We start from the raw sequence: 18,918 nt of genomic DNA on the forward strand, positions 1-18,918 counted from the left end.
ATTTAGGTCAAACGTCAAAGTTATAATTAGAGTGCATTGACAATATTGCTTGCACATATCTATTGCAATATAGGAAATATTACTATTGAAAATATTGTAACATGTGTTCAGCAATTGGAACAGCGTGTGGCAATACTTTCGTTGGTAATACGAAACTCTTTTGTTTATGTCGCTTTGCTTATGCTTCTTGTACGGTATGCATGAAGTGCAACCAATTATTATTTATGAGTAATGTTAAGTGGCTAAGAAGTAAGTGAGATAGGTCCACTACAACTATGCTCCGCAACAGTTAAATACGCCACCACAAAGCTCGGATTGTAATGTTATTGAACATGTTTGGGAAATTTTAGAACGCAAAGTCAGAAAACACCAGCAGGCCGATTCCACTAATCGCTATCGCTAAAACTCCATCGCTAAAATTCTTTAAATGCTCTTGATTCAGAAATACGCATATTAATAGCCATATAGCGATTTGGAGCTTGTATTAACTCCAATGGTATTCATGTTGAAACAGAATAAAATATACCATGCTATATATACAGTGACTCCATCGCATAATCGGACAAGTATTTGTTCGATATAAATGTGCTGCAAATTTTAAAAAAATATGCTATAAATATTATTTTTTTTGCTTTAATTAATACTTAACATACTTATCTATATAAATTATAAAAAAAATTAAAACACTTCTCATAATAACTGTAAATTTAAACTGAAAAACAAAACCAAAACAAATTTTTGAGCTCAACGCATAATCGGACAAAATGAAGCAACTATGTTAAACATGCAGAAATGTAGCAATGAATATTTTGTTACATATCCTTTGTTATCTAGAACGGCCTGGACACGATTTGGAACTGATTTGGCACACTTTTGGCTCTATTGAGTAACATGTTCCGAGTAAAGCCTTCTTTAGCTGTACTATTGCATTCCTTTTTTTTTAATACACTCTCCTAGCTAATTGCTTCGAAAGATGCTCAATTACATCAAGGTCTGTGCAGATGCTTCTATGAGTTTGGGGCAGTTCTGGATGAATCAAAGTTTTAATACGGTTGACGTATGCTCATAATCGTTGTCCTGATCAAAAGAGATGTTTTTTGCGATACCCAATATCTTTGCCCCTTGCTTTACATTCTGTTTCAAAATATGAATGTAGCAAATTTGTTCATTTAACTATCAATAAAATGCAAATTGCCGTCTCCTGCACTTTACATACAACCCGTCTCCTGCACTTAACAAAATTCAATCAGTATTAGGCTGATTGAATTTTGCATTTGGTTTACGAGATACAAACATCTTATCAACATCTTAAATCATACTTAAATTTAATTTCGTCAGTGAACAAAAGCTTGAAAAAACTAAAATCATGAATGGAAATGCATTTAAGATGATTTTCCCTCAATTTATCTGATTCCAAAAGCTTTCTGTTTTTAGTAATTACTCCTTGACATAGTTTATTATTTTATTTTCATATTTAATACTTATAAACGGCTTCTTTATAGCAATTCTTCCGTGATAATCGGATTAATTTAGTAAATTGTGAATAGTATTTAAGCATATATCTTTCCTAGAGCGGGATTTTAATGAAAATTTAAGATTTTTTTTGCGGTTTTGAAAGGATTTTTCTTTATTTCTCTCAATATCGAACGCTCTTCTTGATCATTTAATATTTCGCCTTGAGCTGCTCTGATCTTATTGGCTAGCCTAAACTCATCATGGGACCTCTTGATAATGTCTCGGATAGTAGATTGACTTATTTCAACTAAATAGGCAATTTCTCTAACGGTTTTACCTTTAAAATTCAATTTAATTATTAATTGCCTAATTTGGACAGTAAATTGCTTTCCATTTGGTGATATTGTAATACTATTTAATATTACTTAATTGTTAAATTTGTTGTGAGAATTATTACAGATTATTATTATTATTACATAAAAATAAAATTATTATTTATTGTTATTATTTGTAAAATAACAGCATTTTTAGCATGGCTGCTTCATTTTGTCCGATTATGCGTTGAGCTCAAAAAATTGTGTTGGTTTTGTTTTTCAGTTTAAATTTATAGTTATAATGAGAAATGTTTTAATTTTTTTTATAATTTAGATAGATAAGTATGTTTAGTATTAATTAAAGCAAAAATAATAATATTTTTAACATATTTTTTTAAGTTTAGAGCACATTTATATCGAACAAATGCTTGTCCGATTATGCGATGGAGTCACTATATATGTATATCAATAGATTTCTTTATTTATTCTACTCAAAAAAATTATTTTTTTATGTTAACTAAAAACTGAAACCGTCTCTTACACTCTTTTTCTATAAATAAATTTTTGGCGACAACACTTTTTAAATTCAATTTGTATATTGAATAATAGCCAGTTATATTGCTATTAATATACAAAACGAATACGTTTTTTATAACCGACATATGAAATGAACAACCAATCGCTTCGTATTTCCTTTTGAATTTTTAATATTCTTAACCACATTATTTTTATTTTACTTTAAAGCAGTGTCAACAAATAATAATGAAACAAGAACTTTACTGTTTCTCTCATATATAATTATTTTTTATTAATTTTTACTTATGTATATAGTAAATGCATTATGCATGAGTGTTGTCATCTTCTACAAAGTCCTTTGCTTGTTCTTTTGATACACAATCTATGTGACTGACTTTGTTTCGAAATCGGACTCCATAAAATTTATGAGCATTTTCTAATAATTCCGGTCTAAATGTAGTTGTTATAAATTGTGCTTTGTCGCTTAGTTCATGAATCATATCTGCTACTGCTTTTCTATGTTGTGCATCAAGTGCCTATAAAATAAATATTTTAATGTATTAGCAATAACATAATATAAAAAGAATCTCTGAAAATATTTATGAATATAGAAAAATGTGTATTACAATACAAATTCAAACTAAAAAATATATTTTTTTATACAAATTGTGTGTAAACTAGAAAGAAGCTAAATTCGAAAAAAATATAATAACAAGGAACTCCATAATGTCTCACACAATGCAAGCAATAAAAAGGCATTGAGAATGCTATAAAAAATGGTAAAACAAAGCCATGTAAAGCCGTCTTCTATGAAGAGTTTGTTCAAAAATTAAAAAAACCGAGTTTGAGGTTCGCTCACTATGTAGCGCTTTAAAAAACTGATTTTGTATTTATTGATTTTTACGTACGGCACGCACTTCAGCATAAGAATGCAAAAAAAGAAATATGATCTTATGCTGACGTAGTGTCTGGAAATTAATTACAAATTATTTTATTGTTAGTATTTTACAATGAATAAATTATTAAAATGAGTAAGATAATATTTATTTAAAAAATAATTTATTTGCTGATACTAGTAAATTTAAAGTGCATCAATGTTTGCGTTGTTAAATTATATAGGAAAAACTTAAAAACTTTTGTTTTAGGGGTCTTTGTCGAAAAAAAGTTTCTTTCTTTAGAAATTTTTACTTTCTACATAAATATATAAATAAATCTTGCTTAGGTAAAAGATATTTTTCTAAACATTGTCGAGAAAGAAAATTATACTTTTTAAGCATTGTTTAGGTGGATGTTATGCTTCCAAAATTTCGTTTAGGTAGAATTCACATTGCCTAAACACTGAGCAGGTTGAAGTAATACTTCCTGAATATCGTTTATGTGAAATTCAAACTTCATCAATTATTTAGAATGGAAGTCATACTTCCTAACAAACTTAGTCCTGTTTATTTTTTTAATATTGTTAGAGTAGAAATAACACTTTCCCGGTTTTGGCCTTAATATCTTACTGGGCTGAAGATATAACAGAACTACTACTAACTGATAAGGAAACACGCCGAAACTTACTATAAGCTGACGCCAATTATTAGTAATTTCAGTGGCACATTCTTCAGGCAAAGTTATATTTCCTCTCGGCAACAAAACCACACATTTTTGGAGCTTTCAGAGAGCAACGAGATTATCATTAATTTAACACTAATTTCAGTAACAACTACAGCAAGAAAAACGAATTAATTATACTAAATAGTACTAATACTGAATTTGACGAAGAAACTGTCACACAACCAATAAAACGAAGTATCCAAGTGGAACACTGCCAGAATGTATATATTTGTTATTTCGAGATTTTCTAATTGAAAAATATAAAACAATCAAACCAAAATCGAAAATAACATAGATATTAGGCAATCAAATATAAATTTTTGATCAACAGGATTAGAAAATTGCTCTATATAATAACAAGTTCTTATTGGAAAAATGGAATCATTTTTTCATTATTGATAATGACGAGTTCAGAATAATAAAACATTTGTCATTGGAAATGAGAACAGGCACATAAAAAATGGGTGTAAAATCCATAGGAAACAATTGAAATTAAAAATATGTGCACATTTCCAAGTTTTAAAGATGTTAACTTAGAGAGCTATTATCTCGAAATTTTGGAATTAATTTTCACAAGGATTTTGATGGCCTAGTCGGGAAATAATATTGAGACAGGTGGCAAAACCATTTAAATGTTTAACCAGTATTTACGATTAAAGACAAATTCTGTCATGATGACAATGGTTAGCGCTCCACTAAATAGCAAAAAACAAAAACTTTTGCAAAATCTTAAGTTGACAATCAGCAAAATGAGAAAGAAATTAAAAGAATGGTGACTGATATTTAATTAAAAATGGAATTTAGAACGAAGAAGTCAACACTTTAATAAGGATTTCAGTAAAATTAAAAAATTCCCAGCACTGGATGGTATGTATCACATGTGATTAAAAAATCTTCTGATGTCCGTAACAACAAGATTCAAAGATATCATTAATGCAGTACTTCTTTTAGGTGTATTTTCGTAAAGCTGAGGAACTACAGTTATGGTGGTTATGAGTTATGAAAAAGACCTTTGTTTGCCTGAAAATTGGAGATAATTTTTCAGAAATGATAGCACTGCACGACTTAAAAATATAGTTATAGCTAAAATTGTCATTTCCAAATAACAGTTCATATTCCAAAAAAATTTTTCACTGATCTTCAACTGGAAAGAGTTTCTCAAACTTAAAAAATGATTTCAATGAAGTGAAAGTCATGCTTCATATCGATAAGGCCTTTAATAAGGTGTGGTACAAAGGATTGATAGTGAATATCAAAATATTATGATACTCCATTTGAAATGAATAAACTTTTAGCAAACTTTTTATCAAATTATTGTTTCTTGTTTAAAGTCGAGAACTCCAGGGTCAAGGGTTTCCCTCTTGGGAATTGGGATCGCCATTGTTTCCTGTATTGTATAATTTATATACAAAAGATTTTCTCTATGCACACAATTTCGCTTTTTGCTGACAACATCTGCATTATGCATGATGACAAAAATGTTTACTCTGTTGTAAGTAATTTACAACTTCATATTGATAAGATATTGAAATGATTTCGTATGTATAGAATTACAGTAAATTTCTACAAGACGTAGAAATCAAAATTCAAGGAAAATAAAGGCCAATAACATGGAAATAGAAAATACATAGTAAAAGAGAAAATGACTGCATGAAGATTTCTTACTCTTATGTAGAGGTTGCAATGACAAATGCTCATACGAAAGATTGAAACAAAACAAAAGTCAAATTCATTATGGAAATTTTATACATTCAAGTGGAAAGTAAACAAAATCTGAAGTGAAAAATAATCTAAATATTATGGATAAGTTTGTAATTGAAGAACTGATTAAAACACCTTTTTTAAACGATCTGCTAAAGAAAAGGTTTTAATTCATAAAACGCATAAACCAACTCCAGATATGAAGAATTTGGTAACTGATGTGAAAATATCAAAATCTGTGGTAAGTCGCCGTTTTCCTACAATTATTTTCCATAAAAACCAGTGGATCACAGGCTGCGAACATTTAAATATATTATTTTGTTGATCTTGTTCACTATTTGCTTGTGAGGACAAAACTGTCTGGTCTCTTGGTGGATTTAGCGCAAGTGTTGCAAAGCATAAGATAAGTCTTACGCACTTGAATCGTGTGTTGTCTTTCAAACCATTTGGTAGACAAGGACTTGACTTAATGTTAGAGAATCAAAAAAAAGTAGCACTTAATAAACACAATGAAGTTGTCTCCAAAAATCGACAAATTTTAAGGCGGTTGATTGATGCAGTTTGCTATTTCAGTATGCAAGATTTACTGTTACGCGGTCATGATGAGTGCGCTGAATCAAAAAACCATGGAAATTACATTAAACTTTTGAATTTCATGAGAAAATATGATGAAACACTTTATAATTTCTTCAATATTTAAAGGAGCTACAACTGACATTTAGAATGATTCAATTCCTGCAATTAATCAAGTGCTTTTGAAACACATTTTTTTCTTTTTGTGCTTCCCTTTATTTATACAACTGCCAATTTAGCATTTAGTATACATTTTTACATAATGGAAATTCAAATAATAATTCAAAAAACAAGATTAAGAATTACATGAGTGAACTATTAATAATGAATAAAAAAATACAAAAAAAAAACTTCTTTCAATTAAATAGTATAAGATAATTAAATTAATAGATAGATGGTAGAATAAATGAGTCAATTAAATAGAAATTAATATGAATATACCTATTAGATAGATAATTATGGATTATTATAATATTGATAGTTCTGATGGATATAAGTGTTTCAATCGTCTATTATGTGTGGTTTCGTCTTTAGATAGCTGCCTCATTGTTGACTTAGGATGGGAAAGTAATCTGTCTGTGTGCTTTTTATTATTTTTTCTGATAACGTCTGCAACGAAGGGTATCTTTGGATCGCGATGAATGTTGTAGTTTGAGATGTACCAGTCAGCGTTGATGATAGTTATAAGTATTTTTGATTGTCGTCTTTGCAGTATTTGAATGTTGGATTTGCATCCTGTGCCCCATATTTCGGCTCCATATTTCCATATTGGAGCGATTACTGTTGTATATACTAGTAGTTTATTTTCCACTGTTAGTTTTGATTTCGAGCAGAGAAGCCAGTCCAATTGTCCAAAGCGACGCTTAAATTCATTACTTTTAGCTTTGATATGGCCTTTCCAAGTTAATCTGCTATCTATAGTAATACCACGATATTTTGCCTTTGTGTATGTGAAGACTTAATCATTGTTAATTTTTATACGTTTTAGGTCATATTTTTTATTCGTGTAGATAACATGAACTGTTTTGCTTGTATTTATTTGAACTCCCCATTTGTCGAACCATTCGAGCGTTGCGTTTAGGTAATTCTGCAAGTTGTCTGTGGATTTGTAAAATTTCCTTGAGGCACACCAGCTTTCATTTGTTTAAGTTCGGAGATTGAGTCTTTATACTTCACATAAAAGTATCTATTTTGTAGATAGCTCTTAAGTATGAGATAAAAGTTTGTTGGAAGAAGCTGGGATTGTTTAGTTAGGAGAACTCCATGCCAAACGCTGTCGAAAGCCTTTACGATACACCGCGGAGGAAAATTGTTTTGTGTTAAAATCACTTGTTATTTTATTAACAACTCTGTCAACTTGTTGTATAGTCGAATACTTTTTCCGAAAGCCGAATTGATGATCAGGTATAAGTTTTTCTTTGAGGTGAATCGGTTCTAGTCTTTATAAATTTATTTTTTCAAACAATTTTGACATAACTGGAAATATGCTAATTGGTCTGTATGATTTGTTACAGTTATGTCTTTATTTAGTTTGGGTATAGTTATTACTTCTGCTGCTTTCCATACTTTTGGAAAATACTTAAGGTGAAGAGCGCAATTGAACACATTTCTCATATATACAAATATTTGTTGAGCCAGCCCAGTTCAGCTCAGTCATATCATATCCCGGTGATTTTTTTGATTTAATTTTATTTTTAATAGTATTTTTAATGTCTGTTATTGAGACTTTCTTTATTGCGACATTTCGAGTAGAGCTCTGTGCTACGTTGCCATCTTGCAACGTAGCACAGATGGGCAACGTAGCTACTGAACGTAGCTTCGAAGTAGGTGGCAAAAAGTTCAGCTTTTTCGATGTTGGTTCTACCCCAAGTTCCATTTGCTTTCCTCAGTCGTGGTTGATGCATAACAGAGTTGTTAATATTTTTAGTTACTTTCCATAAAGAATAGTTTGTGCTTTGTCAGCTGTCAAGTTTATTATGCGTTTTTGTACGTTGTACGTTTTTATTTTTCTCATTAAGTAGCATATTTTTAAGTTCTTTGGTTAGTTTGTTTAAATCCTTTTTAGGGAACCGATTTATTTGCCATTTTTTTCTCAGTTTTCTTCTTTCCATTATCTTACGTTTAGCGGCCGTCAAGATTTTATTTTGAGTGTCGTTTTGTTTAAGAGCTGAGGTAGAATTTGCACGGCAAAAGCGATCATTTCGTTTAAATATACAATCGCGCTTTCGATTTCGTCTTCAGATTTTAAGAAAACATTTATTGTCAGTTTAGTATTAAGAATATCTCTAAACGTGTCCCAACATGTTTTGTAATTATAGATTAATTTTGTCCTTGTGATGTTTAGTTTTGTGTCGCTTTCAAATGATAACATAATTGGTGAGTGATCAGATGATAAGTCAGGAAGTGTACTTACTATAAGAAATCATTTATTTATATTTTTGGTCACGAAGAAGTCAATCACGTCTGGTATTTTGTTCATATCGGTAGGCCAGTACGTAGGTTCACCTGTGCTTAGAATGTCTGCTTTTTTGTCAATGATAGCATTATGTAAAATTTTCCCTATGCAGTTTGTAATTCTTGAGCCCCACAAAGTATTTTTTGCATTAAAGTCCCCACCAACAATGTACCGATTGCCGAGAGTGTTAAGGTAGCTCAGGTATACATCCTTCGAGTTATTGTGTTTCGGAGGGCAGTAAATAGCTGATACTGTTAACTCGCCTTTTGTATTTTGAATATGGACACTTGTAGCTTGTATTTGTTCTGTTTGGTATATATTGGTTTACGTGCATTGCATATTTTGCTTAATAATTACTGCTGTTCCATGGGCCTTGTTGTCGGGATGATTTGTATGATATATCGAATAGTTAGGGATTTTGATGAAACTTTTGTCTGTGAAGCGTGTTTCTAATAGTACATCAATGGAATTTATAATTAAGTATGTTCTCAGTTCTAGTAGTTGTTTGCTGAGACCGTTTGCATTCCAAGCTAAAATTTTCAATTTATTTCTGTCCATCGAGTTTGGTGATTATGATGGTTAAAATATGTATAACGTTGGCAACTTGCGTCGTAAGCTGTTTCATCATTTGCTGGAGTTCGGTAAATTCGGAGTTGTTTAATTCATTGTTTATTGGAATGGGTTGAGTTGGATGCGATGTCAATATTTCGGCGTATGTTTTAGCTGGTTTAATTTGTTGGGTTTGTTGGGTGGTATGTATTAGGTTCGTAACAGCTTTAGCTGGCAAAGACATTTCATTATTTTAAGTTGTGGTTTTTTGTTGTTTTGCATGAAGAGCTGGGAATCGTTTGATTCGTAGAGTTTTATAAACTGAATAACCTTTGTAATTTGCAGTGTGATTCTCTTTACAGAGTGCGCATTTAACGTCATTGTTCTTACCTTTCATGGGACAGTCAATTATTTTATGTCCTTCGGAGCATTTAACACAGATTGGACTTCTTGTACAAAAATTTTTTGTGTGTCCATACTTTTGTCAGTTGGTACATTGTGGTATTGTTCTTTTTGGATGGGGAGGTTCAAAATTTATTTTGCAGTGAAGTAGATCTTTGATATTGTAAATTTCCTTGTTATTTACATCTTGTTTAATTTCGATTGTAAATAGGTTTAATGGAGATTTTGTGCGCGGATGTAATACGTTTTGTATATTGCATACTTCATCTCCTAGTTCCGCTAGTTCTAATATAATTTCATTTTTGTTAGCAGAGTGGTGCATACCGCATAGGAAGATCTTAAACCCCCTTTCTTCTTTTGGCTTGTACGTGTAGTACTCTACGTTTTTATCTTTAAGAAATTTTACTATACTAGTGTAATCCGTTGATTCGTAGAGCTAAATTTTTATTTGTTTATTTTTATTGTTTTGTAAAACAAGAATTTCATATTTAGTTATTTGTAGAGTATCTAACGTTTTAATCAGGTTGACTAGGAGCTGTACTTTTTGTACGTAAATGGGTGGATTGTTGTAGTGTTGTTTGATTTTTATTATTAGATGCTTTTGAGCATAGGAGAGTTTGTTGGAGTTTTGTGCTGTTGTTGTTATTCTTGTTGTGATTGTTGCTCATGATTTGATTTGCATCCACCTTTTGGTGGAGTTCGATTGACCGGCATTACGTTAAATTAAGCGATTACCGAAATAGGATATGAAATTGGAGCTTTCTATTTGAAATTAAAATTTACTATTACGAACAGTTTGAGGATGACTGGTCTCGTATTGTAACACTTTTAATATAATGGTTTGTGTACACACTAATCAATAGGTTATATATGATAGAATAGATTAGGTTATATATGCTGTCTCAGTTAGCTGGATATTTTAATTTTGTTTAGTTACTATAATCAGCTTTTTTCAGCACTATTTGTTATTCGATCACTAGTGTAGTTATCTGTCTCTATCAGATTTGGTTATATTGATTTTAGTTTCACAAGTATTATTAAGTTATGTTCCACAATCTGGCGAATTTTTATAAAGGCGCCAAATTTTGGTATTTAATCACAATATGTAAATGCACTGATTAGTTTACTTTTCCACTTTTATGATTGGATTTGCATTCGTAATGTAAATCTATACTTAATAATTCCGTTGTTTTCGAACTCTGAATGTAATTATTGAGTTGAATATTTACTTATTAGAAAATCTTTCTATGAGCACTTCGAAACACGTCTATACGCGGCGAAGACTGAGTAAGACTATGAAACGGTATGAAATGTGAAATTAAAAATTTTGATTTTGTTGCTATTTTGTCCCAGCTATCTACTGTAATAAGACTAGTTGAATTTTAGCGATGTCAGCTGCCGCTATCGCAACTCATGTACTTAACCTAGCAACTTCCTACGATTTTGGCAAAAATCTAGTGGCACAAGGATATGATGGCGCAGCAGTTAGAGAAACTTACTTGAACTTGTTGTTGTCGAAATATGTAGAGTTCATAGTAGCGTGTAAACTATTATTTTATAACATGGCCCGCATTTCCAACTAATTTTCACATTCCACAAAAAGAACAGAAGCTTTTTTTGAACATGTGAAACGAAAATTTCCTCACATAGGACCTCTAAACAAAAATCGTCGTCTAACTGGTACAACTCTTCACAGTCATTTTGAATTTCTGTTTCATCAAATTATAGATACAATTATATTTCAAATGGAAGTAAGATTTAGAAGTTTTAATAAACTTCCTTTTGTGGAACTTTTGTTTATTTAATCAAAAGTTCGAAAGCTATGTAAATGTTTTTCCCACTACTCAATTCAATTCTTTAAAAGACGGCTACGCTACATTTTTTGATCTAACTAAACTTAATAATGAGTTGATATGTATTTACAACAATAGTGTATTCAAGGATCTTCAGGTGCGAGATACTTGGACATATTTGAATAATGATTTGAAAGGAGCATATTCGGAAACATATAAGCTATGTATCGTGGGCCCTGTTGCACCAACACTTTTCACTTTGCACTTTGCAAAACTTATGAGTGACTTTTTTTTGCAAATTAAAAATGAAAAGCGTTGCACCAAAGACTTAACATGATTTACTTTGCACTTTGCAAATAAAAATTTCATTGCAAAGTCTTTGCATAAAATGCAAAGCAAAGCGTTGCACCAAAAAATTAGATCACTTTCATTTTGTATTGGTCTTTGAAAGCATTTCGATTCTGTATGTATACTTGTTTTTTGTTTGTTTGATATTTTGATGCTATGAGTACATGATTTATGCATAGTATGTACTTATGAGTTTAATTTTTGTTTAAAATAAAAGTTTTTAAAATAATATTTTATTTTAACAATTTATATTATTACAATTTGTAATATTTGTATAATTTTAGTACAATTATATGTTATATATTAATACAAAACACAAAATTTTTGTATATGATTTCTTTTATTGACATTGAATCGTAGATAAAGAAGTTGTGTATATCCATAGAGACAATTTTTATGCTTTTAATTAATTTTGCTATAAAAATAGAATTTATATGTAAAGAGTATGGGTATGAGGTGTTTTAACAACAATTATATTGAAAAACAAAGTTAACAAATATAATAAGTTGCTTTTATATAAAAATTTAGTTGAAAATCTGTCATTAATATTTAATTTTAAAATATTATAAGTTACTAAAGTATAGTTTACTTGTCGCTGTGTATTATACTAATACAAAAGAAACCTACGCATAAAGGGCCTAAATTACTGATTTTATTTAGAACATTTCTCTCAATTTATACAAAATTACCTTAAAACTAACTTAACTAATTTTATTAATTTTAGTGGACTGTATTATTTTTAATTACAAAAAACGATGGAAGTTCAGGCACTTGTGATTTTTTCTTCTATTGTCTTTAGAAATATATTTTTATTATCATAATTAGATACGGATAATTAGATATTTAAAAATGTTACAATGTTAGCTATTATAGGATATTTTTTACCCATGTTTTTTCTTAGTTCATAATTCGAAGAATTTGAACGATAACAGACTTATAATAATAATAAACTGTTCATTATAATAAATAAGTGTTCATGCTTGAACAATAATTCACATAAAATATTTATATTACATGTATTATAAAGTTTTTTTAGAAACTGAATTCTTATATTCACAATTTCAAAGTATTATCCGGTAATATATCCCTTTAATTATTGCAACTAAATTTATTTCAAAAACAGCAATAATATTTGCTTAAACTAATTTTGTATTTCTATTTTTTTAAAACTATTTTTATTTATTTATTAATGATTTCTCTAATTTTACGCATTTTGTCTCTTATTAATATACATGAGACACTTATTTTTTGTGTAAAGCAATCATTTGCAAAATTTGCAGGGTGAATTAATCATTTGCAGTTTTTTTGTAAAGTTTTGCAGTTTACTTTTGTAAAGCGCAAAGTAAAAAGTATTGGTGCAACAGAAAGTGCAAAGAAACCAGTTTTTTGTCAAATATTTCACTTTTCTTTTCATATTTTACTTTTCATCAGGGTTCAGAAAAACGGTGTGCTGTGCACAAAAATGCAAAACACCACGCACAAATGTTGTGCGATTCTAAATAAAATTTAACACCACAAATGTGGTGTGCGAAAATTTTTGTGCACATCTTAAGTGCCACATCTAGTGTGCACAAACAAAACGCACATTTCACACGAATGTGGTGGAGTGAAATAAAACTCGCACACGCATTCGGTGTTTGTGCCGAAGTTATTTCGCACAGCACATTGTGTGTGAGGTAGCCAGCTTACCTTCGCACACAACGTGTGCAGAAAAGAATACGACGAGCACATTTTGTGTGCAGACTCGAAAATAAAAATGCACCCAAATGTGCGGAGACGAAATGTCTACTGCACATTTGTGTGAAATGATGATTTAAAAGCGCACAATATTATGACAAATATCGCAGCAAAATATTACGTAAAACTGATTTGTATTAATTTTGGTCTTAATACGAAATATTTTATTGAAGAAATGATTTTGTATTTATATTTTAATTTTGAATTTATTATTAGATTTACATTTATTGCTTATATTACTTATTATTTTAAGGTTTATTAATTTAAAACATGGGAATAAAGTTAATTTCACAATGTACTTGAAAACTTTGTTAAATAGGTACATGAATTTAATAGAGAAAGAGTATTTGTTTCGAAATGTTATAAGTAAAGAGGATCGGTTCTACGGATCGTACTTTGAAAAAATTAAATATATCAATTTTGGACTACTTCATAAAATTTTATTTAATAGTAAGTTATACACTAAGATTCGTTAGTAAGGTTATAAAAAGCAAATTAAATATTTTTTACAACAACATAAATTAATTTTGTTATTAGAATTCACTTAATTTTTTATCTTTAATTACAGCTTAAATTTAACGAAGTTATTGAAATAATTTAATAATTTAATATCTTAATTTCTTATTAAAAAATATATAATTTTTATTTCATATTTTTTGAAATAAATTTTCATTTAATCTTATTAATAACTTTGCTGAAATATTTTTTTCATTTAAATTATATCTCTGCTAACTTAGCACAGTAGAAAGGGCGCTAAAATCCTTTTTTGGGCATAAAAAAATCTTCCTGAAATATGTTTTTATTTCTTTTAAACTGGTGCAAAACTTTCCAAACAAATACTTTAAGTTCACTTACTATATTTGCATTTAAAAATGAACAAAAGTTGGGAAGTAATATACAAAAAAGTAATATTTTAAGTTAAAATACAAATAAGGTTAAGACAGTTATAATTTTTAGTCAACATTACTTAACAAAAATAATTATTTTAAATATTTGTTAATTTATGCAATTTTTAATATAAGTTACAATCCCAACGAACGCAAATATCAATTTTTTCAAAATCTGCAACAAAATAATATTTTCTATTTCAAACAAAATTGTGAAGTTCCTGTAATTTTTTTCCACCCTTGGATGCAAGCGCAAAATCGCACATTTTTGCACGTTTGTGCAATCGCACATTTGTGCACGTTTGTGCAATCGCACATTTGTGCAATCGTAATATGAGCAACACACTCGCGTGCAGAGAATTTTTTGTCGCACAGTGCGGTGCGAGCATAAAATTTTCTCGCACATCTGATTGTGCACATTTTTGTAAATCAGTCGCACAGCACAAATGTGTGTGCACGAATCTGTGTGCACAATCATCGCTTTGTGCGATGTGAAATTTGAAATCGCACAACAAATTTGAGTGCGTGCATTTTTTTTCTTAACACCACAAATGTGCGTTGCGTATTTTAAAAATTATTTCCACTCGCACAGTGCAGTGTGCGATTTTGTGCACCACATTCCGAACTCTGCTTTTCATTGAAAAGTACATTGGTGCAACGCTTTGCATTTTTTGAGTGTTTTCAAAACTTTGCATAACTCGATTCTCAAATTAATGCTTTATGTTCTCAATGAGAGAAAAATGCTCAAAAACTCATAAAAATTTGCAAAGTGAAAAGTGAAAAGTGTTGGTGCAACAGGGCCCTGATCTTCACAATACCAGTTAGTACTGCTAGTGTAGAGCGTAGTTTTTCCGCAATGAAAACAATGTCATATTTGAGAAATTCGATGGTACAAGAGAGGCTTTTCAGTTTAGTACTTATTTCAATAGAAAAAAGTTTGCTGAAAAAATTAATGCTAAAGTAAGATTTTTGTAATACTGTTACTGAAAATTTTTGTCTCAAAAGTAGACGAATGGAGTTGACTTATAAGTAGTTGATATCGATGGTGAAAATGGATGTTAATAGATCTCTTGGGGAACCACATCCTTTAAAAAGGTAAAGCACCGCATGTATACCTCGAAGGTAGGTGGTGGGGAAATTGCATTTAAAAAGTAGAGGAACACGTTTTAGTTGGAATTTCGCCAAAAAGCTGACGCGTCACCACTGATTAGAAACATTTATTTGATAAAATTTTATTATAGTGGCAGTTTCAAAAAAAACTAAGTGGATTTTTTTTTCATTGACTGTTTTGGAAATTTTTGACTTTTGCATAATTTAGAAAATACAGTAAGATCCCGATTAACGCGTAGGATACGTTCCATCAAAATAAAGCGTAATGCTAAACAGCGCTGAACGAGGCTAACTTAACAAGATTGAGAGAAAATTGCTTATGCATTAAATTTAGTAATTATGTTTTTTTTAAATAATAATAAAACCAAATATTTATTTCTTACAAAAACAAATATTTTTTGAAATATTTATTTCTTATTTATTTATATAAAAACAAATAAAATTCTAAGTCAGTCAGATCGTTCAGTCTAGTCTCTGCTTCCATTTTTTTGCCTTTTTGTCAAGAAGGCATTTAATGTAGTTTGCGTTTTCCTTTTGCGTTCTGTAACAAGTCGTTGATATGTGGATAAAGCATCTATAACAGTCCGTATTGATTTTGAACTCCTGTCAAAATTTTGGATCATTTTGAACAAATTGGCTCATAATTTCAGTTGTAGTGGTCAAACTCCTTTTTACAAGCACCTTTTTTTTTGCTCTTCTTCGAATTCACTACTATCAATATTTTCCACATTTACCTCATTTAAACCGGTTTGATTCGCTAATTCCACTATTTTTCCATTATTTCATCCATATCGACAGTCTTCGCTTTTACTTAAATCCGGCCAAATGTTCTTCAATACTCCTTTAAAAGATCTTTCTGCTATCTCATTCATTCCATTCCAGCATTCATGATATTGTAATTTTTCTTCAATTAATTGCTTTTCTTCTCCGTCTGTTTTTTTTAAATATCTGCTTAAATATTCGGGTTGGAACAAAAGACCGCTAAACCGAAACAGCGTTAAGTGGGGTCCTACTGTACATTGAAATTCATATTAACTGTCAAAATGCAACTCGCACACTTTTTTGAACTATATTGCTGAATACGTGCACTGCAAATGGGTTTACTCACGGTCCGAAATGGGTTTGTTTCAAAATATTAAACCGTGCAAAAAATCTAAAAAATTAAATAGTATACTGCACGTAGCTACTATTAAGCTTGCACTCTTGTTAAAAAAAAATGTTCTTTGCAGTTTTTTGTTACAACGAGTTTTTTTACAGCTCATTTATTACATATTAACTAAATATGTATGAAGCTAAAAGTTTCAGAATATATTTTATTGGGATAAAAAATTTCTAAGTGGTGTAAAAAAAACATAAAACACAGGTACCAAGAAATATATAAAAACAAAATACATTTAAACATGTTAAAGCAATGAATCAATAGACTTTCCAATAGCCCATTATGGATAGTCCAGACAAAATTTAATGCATGGCATAATAAACAATGAAAAATTGTAATAAATGACCGCAAATTAAATAACATTACAATTGAAGTTAGGTTTCGCATTATAAATATCAACGATATTTTTGACAAATTAGTGGGTTGCAAATTTTTCTCAAAGTTCGATCTAGCAAAAGGATTTCATTAGATAGAAACGCACTCAGAGGTTATCTACAAAACAGTAATCTTCATAGTGAACACTAGACAAGTGTCATAGTAGATAAGCTCCATGTGTCTTTTGAAATACGTAATTTTTTTTTCATTTTATAAATTATTTATTGAATTTTTCGTTTATAAACTAACAATAAGTGAATCAAATCTTAAAAACTAACTTTATTTTTTCTCTAGGCCTTTGCTTTGGAAAAAACTTTTGAAACATTAAATAATTTAAAATAAAATTAGATTGAATTAAATAAATCAAACTAAATTTTAGATCAAATAAAAATTAATTGAAATTAGCAAATGTTTTAATCGTTTGTGGCCTTTGTTCAGTAGGAGCTTATAAGCTGATTAATTAGGATGGTTTTCTAACTTTAGTTCAATTTAACTGATGAAAATGTGATGATTATTGATGGTTTAATATTTTTGCATAGGCTAAAGTCAATAAGATCATTTTGTCGATCGGAAGGCCAGTAAGTTGCCTGTCCAATTGAAATAACATCGAGATCTCCACTTTTATCGATTGCTAGAAGTTTACATCCTTTTGGTGTTATTATTCTCTAACCCCAGAATGTGTGCTTGGTATTAAAATCCCTGCGACTAGAAATTTAAAACCGAGTGTTTTAAAGAAGTTTTGGAAATCATAGACTTCTGTATTGTGGTTGGGCGGGCAATATATTGCAGCGACTACGGTATTTTCTGCATATTTATCAAGTCGGATAGCTATTGATTGTAGATAATCTTTGCTAAAGTGTCTAAGACAAAATGTTTAAGTATTTATTTTTTATTATAACACCAGCATTCCCACGAGCCAAACCTTTGGGATGCTTTGTGTCATAAAAGCAGTAATTTGGAATTTTGAAAGTTTTTTTGAGTAAGATGTGTATCCGAAATACAAGCATACAATTGCATAAATAATTAAAAAATATTCAATTTCAAGTTTATGGTTGCTTATACCGCTTCCATTCCAGTGACATATTCTAATAAAGTTGCTCATTTTTTCGTTATCAGAGGTTACATTAGAGCGGTTTGATTTCTTATGAGTTCTTGAATCATACTTTTCATACTACACATAAAAAGATTTAGACTTTAGATCAGTGTTTTTAGCGTTTCTTCTAAATTTTGCAAGTTGTTGAGGTTGAACATTTTCTTTTGCATAACTTTTGCCTTGAGAGATTATTACTTCGGGAATGCTTATTTGTTTTTGGTAGTAATTTTTGGGTGGCACATTATTTAATTGATTTTTGGGAAGTGTTCTCAGCTTTACTGCAACAAATACAGTGCAACCGCTATAGTTTGCTGTATGAGTTTTACCGCAATTGCTGCATTTTTTTTGCATTTGCATCTTCTTTGGGTTTTGGAAAGTAATAAATTGAGTGCACTTTTCCTATAGCGATTTTTTTGCGTTTGGCTCAAGTTCAGTTTTGAATATTAGTTGAGGTATTTGGTTTTTATTTTTAATATTAAAGATGGACTTTGTTTCAAACCCAGCTTTTGCAAAGGCTGATTTTATATCAGATTCCGGTACAAAATGTTCTATACATTTAATTACCACATTTAAACCTTTGCATCAAAGAAAGCATCAAAGAAGTATATAATTTTTCTATAATTAAATTGTCGTTTATTTGAATTTTTGTTTCATTGACATTTTTATCGCTGATAACGGATGTTATCTTGTTTAGAATCTCATTTGAAGGTGGTTTATATTTTTTGTTATTATTTTCAATATTCTGGTTTTCACCAGTTCACATCTATTTTTATTTAAGAAAGCGCGGTTTTCAATTAATTTTGTTTGTTTTGCTACTTGACTAGTTGATTTTGTCATAGGGCTGCGTTTACG

The 18,918-nt window shown here is 29.9% G+C and overlaps 1 protein-coding gene across 1 annotated transcript in view; it reads right to left on the reverse strand.

The window, feature by feature from the left end:
- Positions 1-2,544: 2,544 nt before the first annotated feature.
- LOC119669325 (structural maintenance of chromosomes protein 3) overlaps positions 2,545-18,918 on the reverse strand; it is a 42,067-nt gene continuing 25,693 nt past the window's right edge. The window contains exon 3 of the mRNA XM_038079169.1: positions 2,545-2,821. Within this exon, the coding sequence (XP_037935097.1) occupies positions 2,609-2,821 (213 nt within the window). The 3' untranslated portion in view covers positions 2,545-2,608. The remainder of the gene's footprint in view (positions 2,822-18,918) is intronic.

This window comes from Teleopsis dalmanni, chromosome 1 (genome assembly GCF_002237135.1).
Source record: "Teleopsis dalmanni isolate 2A chromosome 1, ASM223713v2, whole genome shotgun sequence".
Taxonomy (NCBI): Eukaryota; Metazoa; Arthropoda; class Insecta; order Diptera; family Diopsidae; genus Teleopsis; species Teleopsis dalmanni.